The sequence below is a fragment of the Myiozetetes cayanensis genome, unplaced genomic scaffold (genome assembly GCF_022539395.1).
Source record: "Myiozetetes cayanensis isolate MyiCay16 unplaced genomic scaffold, myiCay2020 scf6-25, whole genome shotgun sequence".
NCBI lineage: Eukaryota > Metazoa > Chordata > Aves > Passeriformes > Tyrannidae > Myiozetetes > Myiozetetes cayanensis.
Genome location: NW_026087853.1, coordinates 3,474,693 through 3,494,850, shown reverse-complemented (window position 1 = coordinate 3,494,850; position 20,158 = coordinate 3,474,693). Strand labels below are relative to the sequence as shown.

The window sequence follows — 20,158 nt, the reverse complement described above, 5'->3', positions numbered from 1 at the left end:
GATTTTCCGTCAAAAGCAAAGCCCAAAAAGAATGGCAGAGACCAGCTAAAATACTGTAATAGGAATGTTTATTGGCACTGAACAGCAATAAATTGAAATACCAGTGGAAAAAAATAGCTTTAAAAAGTTGGAAAAGGATGAGCAGATCCACCAGGAAGCCATGAACTTTGTATCCTTAAGCACCAATGAGGCTCTCGGACTGCTCCAAGAGCAATTCCCTGCAGAAGACATCCCACCACCAGAGCCCCAAAATCCTTCTGACCCACGAGTGACCTGCCACACAAGTCTGCCGGGAAACACTCCAGCAGTTTAAGCTTAGCGACCAAATTGGTTATCACCACTCCTTCAGCCCTTGGGGCTGCCAAGGGATAAAAAGGATCACCGGCTGAGTGGGAACAGTATACTCACAGAAATCAACCCTGGCCTCAGGAGTCTCCTGTCCCTCCGCGGTCAGTGGGCAGAGACAAGCTCTCGCAGACGGTGAACTTGATTAGAGAGCTGATCTTGGTTAAAACTGCCTGGATCTCCTTGCTGCTCAGGATGGAGTGGGAGGAGGGTGGGACCGTCTCCCCGGGCAACAGATCCAGAGTGACGGGGCTGGATTACTGCACCAGCGTAACCAGAGCGGGATTAGGTGCCCTGAGTCACCTACCTGAGAGCTGCTCTCTCCCACTGACCGTGCTGGCAGCCTGTGAGATCAACCTCCCCCATGCCAGCTTTGGGGACATCTGTCCCCAAGGAGGCTCCAGGGACCGGCTGCGAACCCGCACGGGAGCAGGCACATGACAAAAGGATTTGGAGCTGAGGTAATTTTTGGAGAACAACCCACAGAGCCTTCAAATTGACAGAAGAAGCGACCTGGCCTGAAGAGCAGTTTCCCAAACAAATGTCCTGATAGGGATGTTTACGAGAAGGCTTTTTTTTCCCAGCTTATAGACACAGCATTTTGCTCCCTGAGGAATGGCTGTGTGTACCAGTTCATCTTTGAAGTGCCTGAAAAACACTGGGCTTGTGTGTGCCTGCGTGTGCATGGATTCACTGTACTTCACTAACGGGGAATTAGCCTATCCTATGAAGTTCCAGACGGGCTGTCACTCTGTCCTCAGCTACCTTGGTATCACAGCTACTTGTTATGAAAGCATTCCAACAGTCTTTTCTGAAGAAGCACATGCATTTCAGTAGGTAAAATTGGGAGAAACAGGATGGGTTTTTTTCTGAAAGGAACCACCAATGCTCATCAAAGAAGATTCAATCCAGCAAAAGACTTTCAGATGAAAAAAAATCATGTCCTGCTCTCCCAATGTAGAGCTCTCTGTTGAACTCAACTGGTCTTAAAAAGAGAAGGTAGTGCTAGGATAAAAATCCCTACTCGTCCAAGAGAAGACCCAACTAGTGTGTTGTTGTGGGTTACTATGGAGTTATTGAATAAAGGCTGAGAAGCTTGTTCTGCTGATCAATGCCTTTGTCTGTGCATGCACATCTCAGCAGTGGCTGTTTATCTCTTGGAAGCTCCACTCCCAAACATGCATCCAGCTTGTGTGGAGTTTTCTAAGGGGTTGAACTTGTGAGTCTGTGTGGGTGCTCAGGGTGAATGGATGCTTCTGTTCTGCTGCTACCTCTAGATTGCTATAACCTCACATCTTTGCTTTAAATTAGACCACTAAAAAAAAAAAAAAAAAAAAAAAAGGGTATCAAGAGGAACAGCTTTAAATGGAAATAAAGAGATGTGTCTAAATCCTTTAGGCTGTTTGGGATGTCTCAAGTGATTTAGTCTGGCTGTATCTGTACATTAAAGCATATGAGGGCACTGAGGTTCATCACTTATCCTATTAAAACGTTAGAAGAGTCCCTGGCTCAGGGTTGCCTCAGACCAGGCAGAGCTGTCTCACATGATCCCTGGGGAACAGCTCAATAGCCAGCATGGCATGCAGAGGCTTTCCCATGGACACAGACACCTTCTTTGCAGGGTGAGAGGGCTGAGAAGCGTGGAGCAGGGCCCCCCATCAGCAGGGCAGCAGTGGCAGGACATGTCATTTAATGGTCCAGTCACGGCAGAGCAGCTTCCCGATCCGTGGCAGGTCTCTACTGTGACAGTAAAGAGCTAAAACCCTGCCAGGTGTTTTCCAGTCAGGAGTGGGTGGTGGATGAAGGCGTGCTGGGGGAGCAAGAGACCGCCCAATGCATGTTGTCTGAATGGGGACACCCTCCTGACGAGGCTGTTCGGGTTGTCTGAAGATGAGCTGCAAATCCAGACTTTGAGGATAGCGAGCTCCCAGTCTTGTGTGACACCATTTATTTGGCTTGGGATAGGCACACTGGAGTCCTGGAGGTCCCACCAGGCCCCTCCTTGGTCACTGTTGGAGAGGAGGTGCTGTTCCCTCAGCAGTAAGTGGGGAGGGTGAGGATCCCATCCGACTCATGCTGTGTGTGAGGGTCACCCACAGGGGTGGCTTTAGCTCAGCATTACAGGGCAATCCCAAAATACAGGGCAAGTCCCTTGGGTTTTACTCCACACAATGGGAGAAGAGCTGTGACAGGAGAGCACTGGGTGACTGGCACCACTTTTAGGACTTCTGGAACGGAAATAGTGAAAACAGTGGTGAGGGCTGATGCTGCAGGGCTGACTCCAGCAAGATGGAGTGGCACCAGCTCTGTTGAGTGTAGGGAGGCAATTAACAGGATTATGGGCCAACAGTGCCTCTCCTCCACCTCTGGGAAGAGGCAGAGGGGACAAATATGTGAACAAACTTTGCTTTTGTAAGGTTTGAAGCTGGGAATTTCCCTCCAAAGTATATTTCTTGAAGGTGAATGTCTGTGCCAGAGAGGTTCATGTCACAGATCAGAAGGCAGCAGGGTTAAAATGAGCTTTCTAGGGAATTTCTGCATTTTGGGAGGAGATGGGGGACCTAGAATGGATGTAGGAAGTGATGAAGGAAGGGAAACCCTTTCTTGGCTTTTTACTGGGGGTCTTGCAGCTTGTCCTGAAACAGAAGGGAGCAGAAATCCAAAGGTTTTATCTGTCACCCCGATGCCAAGAATAAATGCTGATGGAGTGCGAAGTGCTGTAAGCCTCAGAGGAACTAAGATGAAATTTTTCTTTCCTGTATTCCTAGCTAGGTCTCACCCTCTGGGCCCCCCTTGGGAGGGGCACACCAAGGTCAGCCCAGGGTTCAGGATCCTTTGTGGGTGCTGGGGCTGCAGGATGGCCTTGGGGAAGTGACAAGGGAGAGGACAGTTCAAAGTTTGGCAGCTTCTGCATTCCACGGTGCCCTTTCCCTTTGGCCTCCCACACTTCCATCCTCCCCTCCAGCAAACACATTTGGATCTTCTCCTGGAAAAGAAACAACACAGACATGGAAGAGCCAGTGCCTGGCATTGCTGAGAGGTGGGTGCAGACATCCCTGGGGAGTATTACGCTCTCTCTCACGGTATTACCCCTGCACCAGCCAGGGGTAACTGGATCTGCGATAGTCTGATCCTCTCAAGCCTTTAATTGGATGCGGGAAAGGTCCAAAACACGGCTCACTCTCCTGCTTCCCACAGCCACGACACACACGCTCTTCTTGTCACCCAAGGACGCTCACCCACGGGCCCAGCCCCCTTTCTAACCTCTGACAGCACCCAGCTCCAGGCCAAGGGGCCAGAGCCAGAGCTCCTTCATACAGGAGCCCTCCCAGGCGAGCGGGGTGCTGGTGGTGTTGCAATGTTTGACAGCTTTCCAGACACCCCCTTTTCTTCTGTTCTGCAAAGAAAACGCCATAGTCAGAGGAGGGACAAAGGGTAGTGGCAAATAGGGAACAAATAGGGAAGAGCCCCTTCTGTGGGACTGGGCTGTGGGATGGGGATGGGATGAACACTCTGCAGGGCTTGTGCAAACTGGAGCGCGAAGACGGGCGTGCGGGGAGCACCCGCGTGTGCCAGGCAGCAGCTGGGGCAGTGCTCCCGGCCTGGAGAGGCTTTTCCAAGGCTCCTGCAACCCCCAACCCTCTCTCCACCCCAGTCTCCACTGCAAACAGCAGCAGCTCCCTTCTGTGGGGCTGGGACAATACACCCCGGATAAGTGGGCCTTCTGTCCCCAGCTGCACTGGGGCCAGGCTCTCCCCAACCTGCGAGCCTTTTGCTCTCCTTTTTTGTTGTTGTTGTTGAGGGTTTTTTGTTTTGTTTTGTTTTGTTTTTGCTCTTGCAAAATCAATTTACAGACAGCTCACTCATTTTTCCCCCTTGCAATCTTATTAGGTATTCAGCCCCGGCGAGCACTCGTAAGCATCCTTTGTCCCAGGGAGGGCTGGAGACCCCTTCATTAGCAGTGATTACTCTGAGCAGTTTGACAGCCTCCCAGCCCGCTTACAAGACTTTCCCATTCAGCCCAGCCCGGGGCTGCCCCGCTTCTCAAAAGAAACGGAAATATTCAAACATTTCTCCCCCCCTTCCCAGCTGAAGAGAGGAAAAGCTGTTTCTCTTCCCCGCCTTACCCATTCAGTTCACTTTTGATACAATATTTTCCTTCTTTGTTAAACCGGAGAGAGAGGGGTCAAGGCAGACTTTTTAGTGACCCTTTTCGGAGCGTTTTGTTTAATGTAAATACAAGCTCCTCCACTCTTCCCCGTTTATAATTATTATTATTTTTAAAACAACCGAAGGCTCAGGAGGGCGACAGCTTGGGCTGATCTTTAGGGAAAAAAATGCTGAAAATGCCACGGGAAGGGCATGCACTTTCAACAAGGGAAGGGAAAGGGCAGAAGAAAAAAAAAGAAGGGGGCGGGGGGGGGGAGTGTTTTTCTTTTTTGAGTCTTATGGGTCGAACTAAAGGCGTCGGTGCAGCCCCAAGATTCGGGCCCCTGCAGAGCTCCGTCGGGGAATAAGCGCTGGGACACGTTCCGTTCTCCCGATCTCCCACAGCAAACAAGGCCGGGAAGCGGGGCTGCCCTTCCCAGGTGGGCTCCGTGTTCCGATTCCCGCCCAGGACAGTGTTTGGGAAGGGGGTTGGTTCGTGGTCTCGCCACGAGCTTCCGCGGGAAGGTCCCTCCACAGCCCAATCGGGAGATCCCGCATCATTCACGACACTCAAACCCTTTGTCGAAAGAGACAATATTATCTCCACTGCCTATTGTCCAAATCCCAGTTTTGTTTTTTGTGGTTTTGTTTGTTTGTTTGTTTGTTTGTTTTTAATTGGAGAGAAATTCCACGTTACCAGACGCTGAGCGCATGTGCTTATATAATTCTCCACTCTCTTTATATCTCTTTGAAAGCTTTAATTCCCCACAATAACCGCTACTACTCTGCCCGCAGCAGCCGATGGAGAAATTGCAATCCGCTTCACCGACTCCCGGGGAAGAAAGGAAAGGAAAAACGCGACGTGTTTCAGCAGATTCCGTTTTGAGAGCGAATACCGAGTTTGCTCTCAAAACAGCCTCGTGGGTGAGAAGCGCTGCCCGCCAGTGAAGCCCAAACCCCAGGTAAAACTCACACCTTGTTTGAGGTTAAAACAGCAAAGCCGGACTGCTCTTGCACGGCTTAAATCCGGTGGGGTTGAAGAGGCAAAAAACCCCTCAGGGTTTGGGGTGCAAGGTGTGCTGGTCCGGATGCTCCCGCAGGTGGGTACCCTAAAGGCAGGTGGAAACCCCCGCACTGGCCCCGCTCCTCGCCCTGCGATTCGCTCCTCCCGCACGTCCAAAATACAGCTCATCTGCCCCTTCCGACACCTTGAATTACAACCCACCAAGGAAATCGCTGCTTGTAAATCGGCTTGAAAAACAGCTCATAAATTCCTGCTACCTGCCCCATCCCTGAAACAACCTATAAGGAAAATCAAGCCAAGGCACATGCATTTGGGGGTGGAACGCAGATTCAGGCATAGGCGACGTGAACGCCTTGAATCCGGGCTTTAAATCCAAATTTAGGCAGAGGGGCGAAAGCCACTGCCGAGGCGGAAATATACCTCCCGATAAAAGGCATCAGGACTGAATTAAACTATCAAGGAGTTGAAATAAATGCCCCTCTGCCTCCTCGGCCGCTGGCCTTGCAGGGAACCGGGGCATCTCCTGCTCCCAGCGCTGCCCGGTGCCAGGCTTCGGCTGCTAAATAAAACGAGCCGAGCAATCAGCTTACCGGGGAGGCATCTCTCTGAGGACAGGGAAGTAAACGCGATGAGACCGAGAAGACAAAAAAAGCACAGCTCAGGCGATTTAAAGATCAATGTCAAATTGTATAATATAAAATCCTTCTGCTGGGGGAAAAAGCTTAGCACGCTCCTTGAACCTGGCGTTTGGTTTCCTCCAGCAAAACCGCCGCAAAACAAAGCGAGGGAGGCGGATGGTGGGGACAACCCCTGGCACATTTCAGGGGCCGCGATTTGGGGCTATTTCGCCCCTAATCCGACCCTTCCTTGGCATGGTTAATTCCTCATCTTCTCCTTGCCTTTGCCAGGTGAAGGAGGAGGCTTAGTTTTCCCGGCTGGGCTGTGCCCCAACCATATCTCTTCCTTTTAATTTTTTCCCCCTTTTTTTTCCTCGTCCCTGTCCAAACATTCGCCGCGATAATCCGCAAAGCTTCAGCCCTCGGGAGAGGAGAAGCCGCGGCGATGCCGCCTCCTTCCCTTCCCAGGGCACCCGCATCCCCCACCAGACCCTTCCCCTCACCCCTCGCCTCATCCCGGCTGCCCCCCTCTCCCTGCCTGGTAAAAACATCACCCTCGGTCCTAGTGGGGACCCACTAGTTCGGTTCCTGCCGAGCTGATGCTGAAATACCCGTGGCCTCGGAGATCTGCTCTGCGTAAACTGGCGAGCTTGAGACCGACACCGTCATTTCAAAGCAGATGCGAGGGTCGTTCACCAAATATTTTATTATGGTTTTAGGCTGCTTCATACAGTTTCGTCCTGCACATGCTCTACAAGTCACCTGTGCACATAGAGAACAAGCCAAAAATAATAATAATTAATAATAATAATAATAGAAAAAATCTACCATAGCAATCCCTTAAATAAGTAAATAAACATTATATATATATATATAAAAAAACCCCTTTAAAGTAAAGCAAAACCCAACCAAAAGAACAGCGTCTTTTCAACATGAAACACCCCCGCGGGATAAGGGCAGGCGCTCAGACATTTTCCAACTCGGCATTCGGGTTTTTTTTGCTGATTATTAATTTTTTAAAACGTTTTCTGGGCTTTCTTTAATTACTTGTTTTGTATTTGTTTTTTAGGCATAACTTCTGCAAATCCTTCGAAGTAAAGGTGACAACGATTTCAATGACGTGTTTTTAATGCAGTCTGCTGCGGGACTGTGAGGGAGGCGCGGGCGGGCGGCGGGGGAGCGCCCCGCACCCCGGGTTTGGCTCCCGCGGCCGGGCACTGCCAGCCCCGCTGCTCCGGCCGTGCGGGCAGGCACCGGTGAGCCGGGCCTCCCGCTGCCCCCGGATTGCCATGGCGGTGGTGTCAGATGTCACATTCACTGTCGCTGGATGTGATGGAGATGGCGGAGGTGGCCGCTTTGCTGGAGAGGCTGGCTGCGGGGCTGGAGGCGGCCCCCACCGCCTCCCCGCCGCTCTCCTCCTCCGCTTGCAGCGAGCGCACCGAGCCCTGCGTTAGGACCTGCTGCTGTAGCCTGCAAGGAACCGGCACACACAGCATCACCGCCCGCCCTCCGCACCCCCGGGACCCGCCGGCAGCCCCCCGCGACCTCCCCCGATCTGCACTCCCGCGCCGCTGCCCCCAGCCTCCAGCTCACACCAGTTTACACCAGCGATAGGAGACAGGAGAAGCTGGGCGGACACCCCCAGTTTCTCAGCTCAGCTCTACCTGAGGAAGTGGGTGCCCACCTCAGGGTCAACCCCGCTCCTCGGCTGGCACAACCGGAGGAAGGCTGTTCCCCTCCTCCGCAGCCTGTCCCCAGACAGGGCCTCGTCCCAGCGGACGGTAATTCCTTGCAGTATCTCCCGGGCGGAGGCTCCCCTCCAGCAGGCCTTACATCTTCCCTCAGCCTACAAAAAGGGGCTGCAGGTGATGGCACACACGTCCCTCACTTGCGGCAGCCCGGCTGAGGGGGAGACAAGGGGGATTTCCCAGGGATTCTGGAGAGGAGATAACGGGGAGACTCTGCTCCCTTCCACGCTTCCCGGGGAGTCTGCTTGTGTCACTAGTATTGGGATAACACTGCCCATTTAGAGCTGCAATTTTATTCTTTAATATATTTTAAAAGACTAGAAATAAGAGCAATATCCCGAATAATGTTCCCAGCTGGCCCCAGCGGAGGAACAGGGCACGGCGGCTCTGGCAGGGCCCAATGAGGGCATGGCCGGCTCTACTCAGGATGGACATACCTCAGATAGGTATCTGTATGTCCAGGCAAAACTTTGAAGGGTGTTTCTCTCTGCTCAGCCCCTGAACACGGCCCTGAACACACCAGCTCCTGCCGGGGTCACGGGGGCTCCGGGCGGCCCCCCTCCCGCTCCCTCGCCCCGCTCCCTCCAGAGCGACCAAGGGAAGCCCAGGTGGGGACCCTCCCTATTTAAACCAGGTCATTTAAAAGCCCTAGAGTTTTCCCGCTGCTCCTGCTTTATCTCGCTGCATTTCCCGGGGAGAAACCTCCCAGGCTCGTTTCGCCCGTGCTCTGCCGGCGGTCTCGCACCGCCCCCCCCTCGAAGGCTCGCTAAGGGGGGTTCCTGTGCCCCGACGGGACGGGCAGCACCTTACCTGTTCTTAGCGGCTGCTGCCCTGTCCCTTTGCCTGCGGTTTTTGAACCAGTTGCCCACTTGCGTGGGAGTAAGTCCCGTGGCCTGAGCCAGTTCCCGCTTTTTGCTGGGGTTGGGGTAAGGGTCCTGCAGGTACCACTCCCGCAGCAAATGCCTCGTCCGCTCCTTGAAGCAATGTGTCTTCTGCTCGCCGTCCCAGATGGTGCGGGGCAGCGGGAACTTCTTCCTCACCCGGTACTTGTCCACCGGCCCCAGGGGTCGGCCCCGCAGCTTCTCCGCCTCCTGGTAGTGCGCTTCCAGCCAGAGGGCTTGCAGTTTGGCGTGGGACTCCTTGGTGAACTTGTGGTTCTCCAGGATGTGGTAGAGCTCCCGGTAGTTCCCCGTGTGGAAGGCCACGATGGCCCGGGCTCTCAGCACCGACTCGTTCTTGTTGAGCGCCTCGCAGGCCGCGGGAGCCACGGGCAGGGACCAGAGGAAGCGCCCCAGGCGCTCGATGTCCCCGCTCTCCTCCAGGGTCTCGCATACCCCGGCCACCTGCTGCGGGCTGAAATTGAGGATGGGCAGCTGGAACATGGAGGCGGCGCCGGGCTCCGCTCCGCGCTCCGCGCACCCCCGACGATGCCCGCACACCCCCGCGGCGGGGAAGGGGGCAGCGGCCCCGGGGCCGCCCCTCGCTCCGCTGCTGCCTCCGCCGGCGCCGGCGGAGCTGCCGCGGGAGGGACGGCGGAGGGCGGAGAGGCGATGGGCAGCGCTCGGCGGCTCCGGAGACTGGGGGCGGTGGGCAGGGGCGAGGCGGAGGAGGATGGAGCGGGAAGGGGGAGGGAGGGCGCGCGGGGGGGAGGGGAGGGAGGGAATGGAGGAAAAAAAAAGGCGGAAAAAAAGATGAAGAAACAGAGGAAAAAAAAAAAGGAAACCAGAAAAGGCACAAGCGCAGCTCCGCGCCGCCGCCGCGCTGCTGCGGGAGCGGCTGATTCGCTGCGGGCTCGGCAGATTGGCTCCCGGGTTTCCATGGCGGGGCTGCCACTCACTGCCAGCCGCTGCCAATCACGACGGAGGCCCCGCACCGCCCCACTCCCCGCCCCGCTCCCCGCCCCGCTCCCCTCGGGCACCGCGACCCCGCCGCCCTGCCCCGCCGACCCGGGCAGGGCACGGCCGCCCGGCCGCCCCGGGAGCGGCGGGATGCGGGCCGGGAGAGGGGGCTCTCGCCGCGGGGTGCTGTCGGCAGGTTCAGGGGTAGGACGGCCGGGACCCCCTCCACCCGCCCCGGTAAAGCTGCGGGGTCCGGCCCGGTGATGCTCACAGAGAGCTCGGCGCACCTGCGGGCGGAGAGTGGGATAAAGGCAGAGCTGGGAGATCAGATAAAAAAAATCTGGCTGCATAACAGTGACAGTGATTCTGGGAGTGTCAGTGACAATGGATGCAGCGGGAGGACCGCAGGGAGAGCCAATATTTAGGAAAAAACTCTCTCCTTTCCCCCTTTTAAGTGACTTCCTATCTTTGTTATGACGAGGAATTATCTGCAAAGAGCCCAGTGCCCTTCCCCGTTCAACTAAAGCTTTACTTATTTTATTTTGTTAACATTTAAAACCTTATTGTTTTCGGCTCAATGGTCCTGAATAGACGCCGAGAATAGTCGCGAGGAGTGAGAAGTCATTTGTAGGTCAGGAAAGCGACTTAAAGCAGATTTCGGGAATCTTTTGAAATATTGATCACCTCGTAGTAATCATTCCCCGAGGGCTTTTTTCCCCCCGAGCCCCGAGAAAGCGACTGCGGGGCTGGGTGCGAGGTGAGACCCGGCCGCCTCTTCGGAGGAGCGGGGCCAGCTCCAGTCGTCTCGGGGTGGGATGAAATCACTTTCTGAGCTGCAAGGATACTTTTTATTTTAATAGAAAATCGGGGGATAATCAAGAAGCCACACTTTATTTTAAATATAGCTGCTCAGTGGCAATTTCTTCCCGGGAACATTAGGGACCATGCTCGGAAAGGCAGCATATATTTTGAATTAAGCTCAATATGTTCTCCCCTCTGCTCTTTGCAATGCAGTTTTTTTTTCTAGAATGCTTGTCAAAAAAATCCCTTCTTAATTTGATATCTTGTTATTGTCTCTTCCCCCCTTCTTCTTTTTCCTTATTGTTTTTGTTTTCCTTTCTTCCCTTCTTTAAGAAACCTCCTTTGCTAGTTGCCCGTAGACCGAAATTAAACAGATTTCCATTTTCTCCAATCATTTCTCCGCAGAAATGGAGCTGGACTGAGGCTCGCCGTCTTTTCTTTAGTATCAAGTACAATTTGTCTTTTGCTTGTGAAGATTTGGTAAATCAGAAGGCAGATAGATAGCGCAGATGGTCGGAGGTGTCGGGTCAGATTATGGTACGCCTCAGTACAGTGCTAAGCTCATTCTGACGGAAAACCCTGATATTATTTTCACAGATCTACACAGTTCACTTGAAAAAAACCCTTCGAGCCATTTACATCATTTATGTGAGGCTCACAGCTAGCGGGATGGAAAAGCTTTCAATACTGCTCATTTTCATAAAACCCGACAGAGCTGGGGAGACATAAAAGCACACACAAAACTCACGAGTTCAGAGACACTCCACAGAAACTTAAAAAAAAAAACCCCAAACAACTAAAGGGGAGACTTTTCGGCTTCACCTTCACCCAGGTTTGATTTGCCTATCTACGTCGGAGAAAATACATAAATATAATATTTTTTTTTAATAAACAAGAGGATAATATAATCTGTAAATATTGCTGGGTAAAATCTCCTTCCACCTTTCCGTCCCATCACTGTCCAGTCCACCAGGGAAAAACAGGAATTTGACCAGCTTAACGAAAGATCCCAAATAACCTTTTAGGACAGGAGTTTTAAAAGCACCCCAGATCTCCTCGGTATGAGCATCGGGCTTCCCCGTCGAGCGGGTGAGAAGGCGGCGACCCCGGCGGCGCCGGGCGCGTCCCCGCGGGCAGAAGCTGCTCCGCCGTCCCCCAGCTCGCCTTCCGAGCCCGCGGCAGCGTCCCGGGACCGGAATGGTGCGGGAAAACCTCTGCTGCGGGAGAGGTGGAAGGGGAGAAAGCCTGTGTTAATGCATAGCTAATTTAGAACGGCCAGATGATGATGATGGTTACTAATATTACTGAAGGGGTCTTTCTTTTTTTCCTTTTTTTTCCCTCTTTTTTTTTTTTTTTTTTTTTTTTTTTTTTTTTTTAAAGCATGCACATGATCTGGCGAGGGAGTTACTGGGCTGCAGCCTAATGACCATGAACAGAGCGAGACAGGCTCCATAATGAAAGCCAGGACTGTAGGCTAAAGAAATGAATCCTCATTAAGAGCAGCTCGCAGGGGCGAGGGGCTGCCCCCCGGTTCCCCAGCCTTTGTTCCCCAGAAACCGGCCCGGATGGGGCGATGCTGGGAGGGGAGAGGGAGAGAAAGAAAAGGCGACACCGAAATGGAACCAGGAACCTTGTATTAACCACTTAAAGGGTGACCTGAAAGGGGAAAGGGGAAGCCAGCCCAGCTCCAGCAGTTTTGCACCCTCTCCAGCTGGGAACGCTGGGGTCTGTATTTGGGAAATGGCACAATCCCGTGGGACTGGTTTGTCCCTGTCTGGGGAAGGTCCTGGGGGCTCCTTGCTCTGTGCCACCAGCGCAGAGAGAGATCAGCTCCAACGGGGCCTTTCCATTCCCTTCCCACCCCTCTGGGAATTTTATTCACGGTCGGGACCCCGGTAGATTCCTCGCCAGCCCGCTGCTCCGCAGGAGCTCTACGGCCGGGCCGGGCAGAGCTGGTATTTCCCTCCGGAGCGCGACCCGCAGCGACCCACAGGATCGACCCCATTCCCATAGGACACGGTGCAGTGTCCGGGAAAGCCGACTCTCCTGCGGTGCCCAAGTTCCTGGCTCAGCCCCCGTGCCTTGTTAGAGCTGCCTGTGAGCCTGGGGGTGCACTCGGGCGTGTCTGCTTAGTTTCGGCCCTTTCCCCTCAGTTTATTCTTCCTCCCCTCCCCGCCCCATATAATAGAGACACCACTCGTGACATTAACAGCCGGCAGTGACAACTACTTTAATTTAGGTCACGGCTCTGACCCTTGCTACAGGTAGAGTTTATCCTGCATAGATGAACCCACTGGAGAACAAGGAAGAGAATTGCACATGAAAAAAAAATATATCAAAAATACTGCCAGCCATCCACAGCATCCCGATGGCCTGCATGGACACAGTGTGCTCTCTGGCCTCAGGACAGGGCATATTCTCCCTTTGGCAAAGCAAAAATATGAGCAACATACCTAAACACCGGCGTATCAGCAGTTATCAGCTATCCTGGGTCCAAGAATCTGGGTCCCTGGGGATTAGTTATCTAGATGAAGCTTCCAAACGCAGCAGAGGTGCGAATACACTTTAAAACGTTTGATTGGCGTTAAGTAATTGCGTTAAAAAATAGCCTCGGGAAGGAGAAGCCCCACTTTAAAGTCTCGGTAGGATTGTCGGAGATTTGGGAGTTCATTAAGGGACGCTGGCTGGGGGAGCCGGAGCGCACGCAGTCCCTCGGAGGAGTACCTGGAAAACCTGGGATTTTGTGGCCTTGGATGGGTGTGGGCAGGACCCGGCCTGGTGCCGTGGAGCGCTGCGGGGCAGGCAGGGCTGGAGAGGGCACCGGGAAATCGCTCTGATCCCTGCTCTCCCCGCCGATGGCTCGTACCCCGCTCTCCCGGAGCAGGCGGGAGGGATGCTCAGCCCGAGGACATTGCTCGCTGTCGCCCATAGAAAAGGTTCCTGGAAATGTCAGCCCATCGGGAAAGCGGGGACGGGGTATTCGGGAGCGTTTCCCACCGAGATATCCGGGAGCTTTGGTGGAAGGAGGACCTCAAGCTCAGGATGCTGTGCTGCGGGGTGTTTGGTAGGGAAACGACCCGTGTTTCGACGTGTTTCACACATTTACCTTATTCTTTTTAAGAGTGCCACAATTGTTGAAATAACGCCCATCAATCACTCATTTTCTTCCTACAAATAAAGTTACGTTTAAAGCTGTAATCTGCTTGATATTAGCAAGAGTGAGCAGGTTGGATCCTCGCTTAAGTTACTGACACCTGTTGAAAGCACCGAAGGGACCATAAAATGCTGTCGGACAGAGAAAAATGTTCACCCACTTTCCAGTCACACACAGCATAATAATTAAATCTCTGTCCTTTGGCTTATTATTTAGGCTAGTTTTAATATGAAATATCAGGCCATGGCTGGTATATCTGATGTTAGAATAAAGAGACAATGAAAACTCAAAAACCTCGAATTATTTCGAGATGGGTAAGGAAAGATGTTCCTTGTACAGGGCTCTGGTCAAGGCCATGGCTGCAGATGGAAAGGATCTATCGCCCAAAATTTATCTTTAGTTCCCTTTAGGTTGTACCGTGAACCTGGTTTAAAAGTCTAAAACGCACCAGGCATTTGTTTGGCTTCTACCTTTACCTGCAAGTAAATACACAACACCAAAAAATTCTCCTTTTACACTGTTCTATCAGTTTCTATCTGGGTTTTCATTAAATTTTTTTCCTTTCCTCTTCCTTCCCTTTCCCTTCCCTTTCCCTTCCCCTTCCTCTTCCTCTTCCCCTTCCCCTTCCCTGTTCAAGTCCTTCAAATATTACATCTTCTCCCAGGGTGGGCATGAGGGTTGTCACAAAAGCACTTATTTAGCAGAGAGCAGGAATGGGGACAATTCACGTGTTTGGGGGAGGTGAAGAATCAGGGTTAGATACCCTGAGGAAGTGTCGTATCTAAATGCTCCTGGGGCTGAGTCCAGGACAAATATCGTGCCCCGGCTGGGCTGGGCGCTGGCACTGAGCTGGACTCCAGCCCTTCCTGGAGGTGACTGGCTGTGGATGAAGGCTGCTAGGGAAATAGGGCCCCTCTATTTTTGTGAGTGAGCTCCTTCTTAGATTTGGGTACAGTGTGGGAGTCAGGCACCACCCGGGCTCGGGAACAGGACTGGGGCCATGGCTGAAGGTGGGCACTGGTCTGGGCTCCGGCATTACAGAGCTGCTTCAAGGAGCAAGTTTATCCCCGAGTAGCTTCATGAGGACAAGAACTTTCCACCCCTTATCCCGGTAAATTAGGCAGCGAAGCTTCCCTGCTTTCTTCTTGGGGGGATTTGGTGGGGTGTCTCCAGAGACCTTCCCAAACTCGATAATAGGTGCTGCTGAGTGCACTGGGGTGCCTTGTCCTCTCTGAGGGTTTCTTTGCCCTCTCCATCAGCTGGAGGAGCGGTAATCGGGACTGGGGGAGAGGCCTGGAACCCACCGAGAGGCAGTGCCGGGACCCTCCGCTAGCGGAGCGATGGGCCCGGGGGTCTGACAGCGAGAGGGAGCGGGTTTGGGAGCCCTTTTTGAGCCCCGAATTGACCAGATCTCTTCTCAGAGTGGTGCAACCCATTCATCACTGATTAGAGATAGTACTATGAAAGAGTCCTTCCTGCTTGCCGTCGGTAATGAAAATGTTTGTTTGCGGCTTTGGGCTTGGTTGAGGTTTATTTCTGTTGGGAAGAAAGAAAAAAACAAAGGCGGCAGAACGAGCAGGACGCAGCGGGTGGGTGCAGAGCGATAACTTCGAACGGGAGTCCTTGTAATAAAGAAATGGGTAAAGGAGCTCCTGGGCACTGACAAGTCCCGGTGGGGACAGTCCTTAGGGGGAATTAACCAGGAAGTCCCCGCCGGCTTTATCCAAAGCCTGCTGAACTGACTGACCACCTTCCGGGTGAACTGGGGTCCCTGGATCTGTGGGAACCTCAGCCCTCCTTGGCACCGCTACTTAAATTACCGGGACACCGGGAGGTGTTAATGACCATCAGTGAAGTTACCTGCTACTATGCTGTTAGATTCCCATTTCTAGAAGGTTGGGGAGGGGAGGGGTCTCTAAGAGTCTTTAAGGAAGGACAAAGCTTTAAAGCAATTTCTCCTTGGAAGAACATTTATTGATTTGGGAAGACCGGTTGCAAAGCAGCAGCTGCAGAGCCCAAGGGGCAACTAGGAATTAGAGTGTCTCTGGGGAGCAGGACAAGGAGGTGGCTCTAGCCCTCCGGGACCGGCAAGAAGATAAGGTGGGAGATGGTCCTGGAAAGGATGGAGCCTCACCACCAGCAGTGTGCACGGAGCAGAGGCCGCAGACATCTGGCTTCCAAAAGAACATGCCTCTTTCTATTTCCTCCTCTTTCTCTCTCTCTCTCTCTTTTCATTCCCCTCCTCATCTCTGCCCTGAAGCCGGGTAGGTCAGCTATTTGCCTTTGAAGCTGCATTTCTTCTTGGTTGAACTGACTGTTCTGAAAGCAGCATTGCATCTGACCGACACCGGGGCTGCGGGTGGCAGAGACTTTTCTGTTCGTCTCTTCAGTCCTGTTCAATTTTCCTGTCCTCCCTTGTTTCATCAGTTTCATTGTCTCCCCTCCGCCTTGTACCCCCCTTCCAATTTATTTCCCCTTGCTTATTGATAATTTTAAATCCATCCTCTGCCTCAGTAATCTCAACAGGGAGGGCGAAAAACACCCGTGGCTACCGCAGTGTGGAAGGAAACATCATGTTCTAGTTTCTTCCGTGCCCGGGCTGTGCGTTTTTGCCTTGTAATGCTGCACATCGATAAATAAATAAACAAACACCCACAATTTTGTGACCGCAACTTGTACTGAGGCGAGGGGCGACATTCCACAGCATCCTCAGTGTGAAGCTGCTCAGGGAGGAGAAGGAAGATGCCTTTAGTGCTATTTAAACTGTTTTTAAATGGTTTTCAGTGCCCTTTTAAGCTGTCCGAGGGCCGGGCCCGTGAAGGAAGATTTGGGCTGATCTCCCACAGCTGGGTCAGCAGCACGCGTGGGACCTGGAGGGTGGGTAAAGCACGTTACATTCTGCACCTTCTTATTTTTGTGCCACATGCCGGAGGGTGTACGCGTGTAATTAACCCTCCCCAGTAGGTTTCCAGGCGATGCCCCGTTCCAGCGGCGCTGCCTCCTCTTCCCGCTCGCCTCCCGCCCCTCCTGCGCACTGCTCCCGGTAGATGGAGCATCCTCATCGCTTTTCGCCCGGAGCCCTCAGAAATGTTGGTCTTTCCCTCATAACTCCCGCTGTTAAAGCAAGTGGGTGGTTTCTGGGGCACAGGCTCCCCGCTGATGTGTCCCTGAGGGAGCGCAGCGCTGCGGCCCCTGAGCCCCTCCGGGAGCTGCTGGGTGAACGGCCTGGGCCCCTTCTCCCTGCGGCTGAACCTGCTCCGGGCTTACCCCTCAGCCCTGGCTCCCACCACCCCCGGTACGGAGGGCGGCGGCGGGGAGGTGACAAGGTGATACCTGCCGCCCTCTCCGCACCCTTTGACGGGGCTGAGGTGGCCCAGATGTGTGGCGAAATCCTCCCAGTTTTCCGAGGGGTGCGGCGTGGGGTGCTCCGACCCCTTCGCCTGGCGGCCTTGAGTGAGGCTCTGGACGGCTCCTCGCCCTTTCCCTTGTGGCGAGGGAAGGGGCCACCACGTTCTGGGCACTTCCCCAGTGCTGTTGGCCCACAAAATACAGAGGGGATCCCTGACCGCCCCCTCCCCGTCTTCCCCCTCCGCCGTGAAGGGCTCCCCGCTTCTCTCGCCGCCATTTTGTGGCGCTGCTCCGCAGCCCCGGTGGTATCCCACAGGGTAGGGGTTTCCCCCCAACTTTTGTTTTTTACAAAAAAATACTTCTAATTTTCAAATTCCAGGACTTTAGGGAATAACCTGCAGCAACAGCCTTTTGTTTGGTATGTGCCGGACTAAGTGAAATGTGGCAATCCAGTGGATGTTTGGTTCAGGTCTTCTCACGGGGTTCGGGTCTCCTCAAGGGGTTCCGAAAAACGCTGTGGCAAAAGAGGGGCAGAGGAGTACATACAATAAAATGAAGTACATTTCAATTTTATTTTTTTCAACTGAGGTGAAAAGTTAGTCTAGAAATGTGAGCTCCCCTAAATTTCATGAAGAATCAAATAACCAGTCTCTTTACAGACGTAAACAGTAATGAATAGCACAGGAGAACTACGGTTTGATCTCAAAGGAGCCTCGCTGGAATGAAAATTATTTATATAAAGACAACAGGAATTAATACCGTTTCACAGCCTACAACTGGTAGAACTGAGCCTTGGATTTTAAGGAAGATATTTACCTCACAGCTTGGGGTCATTTTCCACCTTTCAATGAAGAACCCAGAAAGGGCTGTTGCCAGATGGGTTTACTGAGAAGTGGCATTAATATTAGTGCTGTAATGGCTACAGACTCCATCAGGCACTTCGCTTGTGGGTTCTTCACCCAATACAATCCTGTAATATAAGAAACTTTATTGCCGCAATTGAATTCCCTATGACTACATTAATGCGGTGCAAAAATGCGAGATGCATAATAATAATATTTTTCACCTGGCAGCGTTCTGAGTAGCCCCATTAGAAATAAGAGATGCGATTTGAAGCTTTTTTACCCAGTCCTGTGGGTTACATGTTTTATCTTCTACAAAAATATCAGCCATATACGAGAATTCCCTCTGAATTTGTCATCCTAAACTGAATAATGGTTTGATGCTAATTTTTTGCAGTAGGTCCAAGGATCAATCTGTGCTCCAGTCAAATCCTGGAAGACATCAATTGTCCAAAATTTGTTTCAGGCTGGTGTTAACTAGTGTTTTTAAAACCTGCAAACATCGTTTGTATCACCAGTGCCACTGAACCTCTCAACCCTTTCTACTAGTGACACCTGTATCCTCTTAATTCACAGCACTGAATAACATTTGTCATTTGCAGGTATGTTACTTCATTTTAAAAATAACAAGTTAATAATAGAACAACAAGTGTTTTATATATACATGTTTTCAGAAGCACTACTTTCTTCAACTTCTTACGCTTTTCATAAATTGTATTATAAAATTACAGTAAAAATTTTTGAACAATCACTGTAGTTCTGTTTCTATCATCATCATGGCTAGGCTTCGCGAACGAAGATTTGAAAGGGCTCTACCCACGCTTGCTACAAGCGCGACTGCTTGCTACAAGCGCGTCTGTTTCTATACAAAATACAAAAATATTCAAAAGATAAAATTATTTGTAATCGTCTTAGAGATGAAATAAGCCTCTATTTTAATTATACACAGCTATAGAATCTGCTCTATTGATGAACTTTGTGTTCAGTTCATAAACAAATGAATAGAATTTCTTTGCCCCAATATCTTGCAGTTTTTATGGGAAGGATCAGAAAAACAACTAACAAACATTATTAAACTGTTTCTAGAGAACAGATTTTTAATAAATGATCCAAACTATTTTTAATTTTTTTTTTTTTTAATCCAAAGGAATTACTTCAGATTTTCTTTCACATCGTGTAAAAGCAAAAATATTCTGCATTGACTTGTGGTTTGAGGTAGTATTTCTTAGCATTTTTCTTAGTATTTTCAGATTTTTTTAATTTGTTATCCCAAATGTTTCCAGGCACTAGGAACTAGGGTTTCAATCTTCTAAATACATTTGGTAAAACTATTATCTCTTTCTCGGAGTTTTTATCGCAGCCTGTGCTAATCCGGTCACTTGGATTAGGTGTTCTGATCCTCCCTTAACTATTAGATAAATTCATTTCTGTCAAACATCCAGCATTTTAAACGCTCCCCCCGCCCCCTCCCGCTTCCACAGTCTCAGTGCTGCAGGATGTAGCCTTAATGCCACTTTAGTTAAATTCTGCAGTTGTTTTCTATTCTGCTTTATCCTGGATTAGGATCTCATCCTCATCACCGATTTGTCGTGGCTTTACTTCTTTCCCTGTGCTGTGGGGAAGCCTCTGTGGGACAGTTAAGTATCACATAACTTGGCTAACGTTAATGTACCTGAGCTGACGAGCTGTATCCAGCGCGTTCTGATAAACCCGGTTTGCACCCTGTTTAGAAAACTCGTTATTCCCCGTCTGTTTAAAAACCCATCACTGAATTTCTGCTCCCAGCAGCGCTGTGCAAACAGAACAGTGAATTTGTAAACAGTCTGTTTTCCGTTGTGTGAGAGCTCTGCCTTTAATCACACTGAACGTATTTGCACCTTCTGATTCAAATATACTCTGCGATTATACGGGAGGAGTGTGCAGGAGGGTTAAGGAGCTTTTCCATCACCAGCACTGCAGTCCATAGGCTTAGTAACCAGCTGGAGCAGAGGCTACACATTTTGCACACAAGCATCTTTTCTTGCATCCTTCATGCCTTCTAAGAACATTAAGCCTCTTAAACGTAGAACTGCTCCAGGAGCAGCCCTTCCCCTAAATTGTAAACCTGCTTTTTTCCTAACTGTGGTTTAGACTTTCATTGAGTCCCTTACCACTATCAGTGAGAAATTTGGTTCCACTGACATGGTTTAGGCAGTAATTCAAATGCAGTTAAAACTGTTTTTTCTCTCTTTTATGTTAAAATGTGTGGTATTGTCTTGCAATTTTGACCTGTTTATTGTATCAGTAAAGCTT

General features: G+C 51.4%; 1 protein-coding gene across 1 annotated transcript; it reads right to left on the bottom strand.

The window, feature by feature from the left end:
• Positions 1-6,978: 6,978 nt before the first annotated feature.
• Positions 6,979-9,432, bottom strand: SIX6 (SIX homeobox 6). The gene is made up of 2 exons (XM_050336276.1): positions 8,694-9,432; positions 6,979-7,605 (listed from the first exon to the last, which is right to left on the bottom strand). Exons 1-2 carry the CDS (start codon positions 9,263-9,265, stop codon positions 7,437-7,439), a joined length of 741 nt encoding a protein of 246 aa, XP_050192233.1. The 5' UTR covers positions 9,266-9,432; the 3' UTR covers positions 6,979-7,436.
• Positions 9,433-20,158: the final 10,726 nt, after the last annotated feature.

Excerpts from the sequence above, each read along its gene's own strand:
- SIX6 (XM_050336276.1), bottom strand. The coding sequence starts at position 9,265 with ATGTTCCAGCTGCCCATCCTCAATTTCAGCCCGCAGCAGGTGGCCGGG. Across the intron at positions 7,606-8,693 it reads GCAGCAGCCGCTAAGAACAG|GCTACAGCAGCAGGTCCTAA; the intron begins GTAAGGTGCTGC and ends GGTTCCTTGCAG.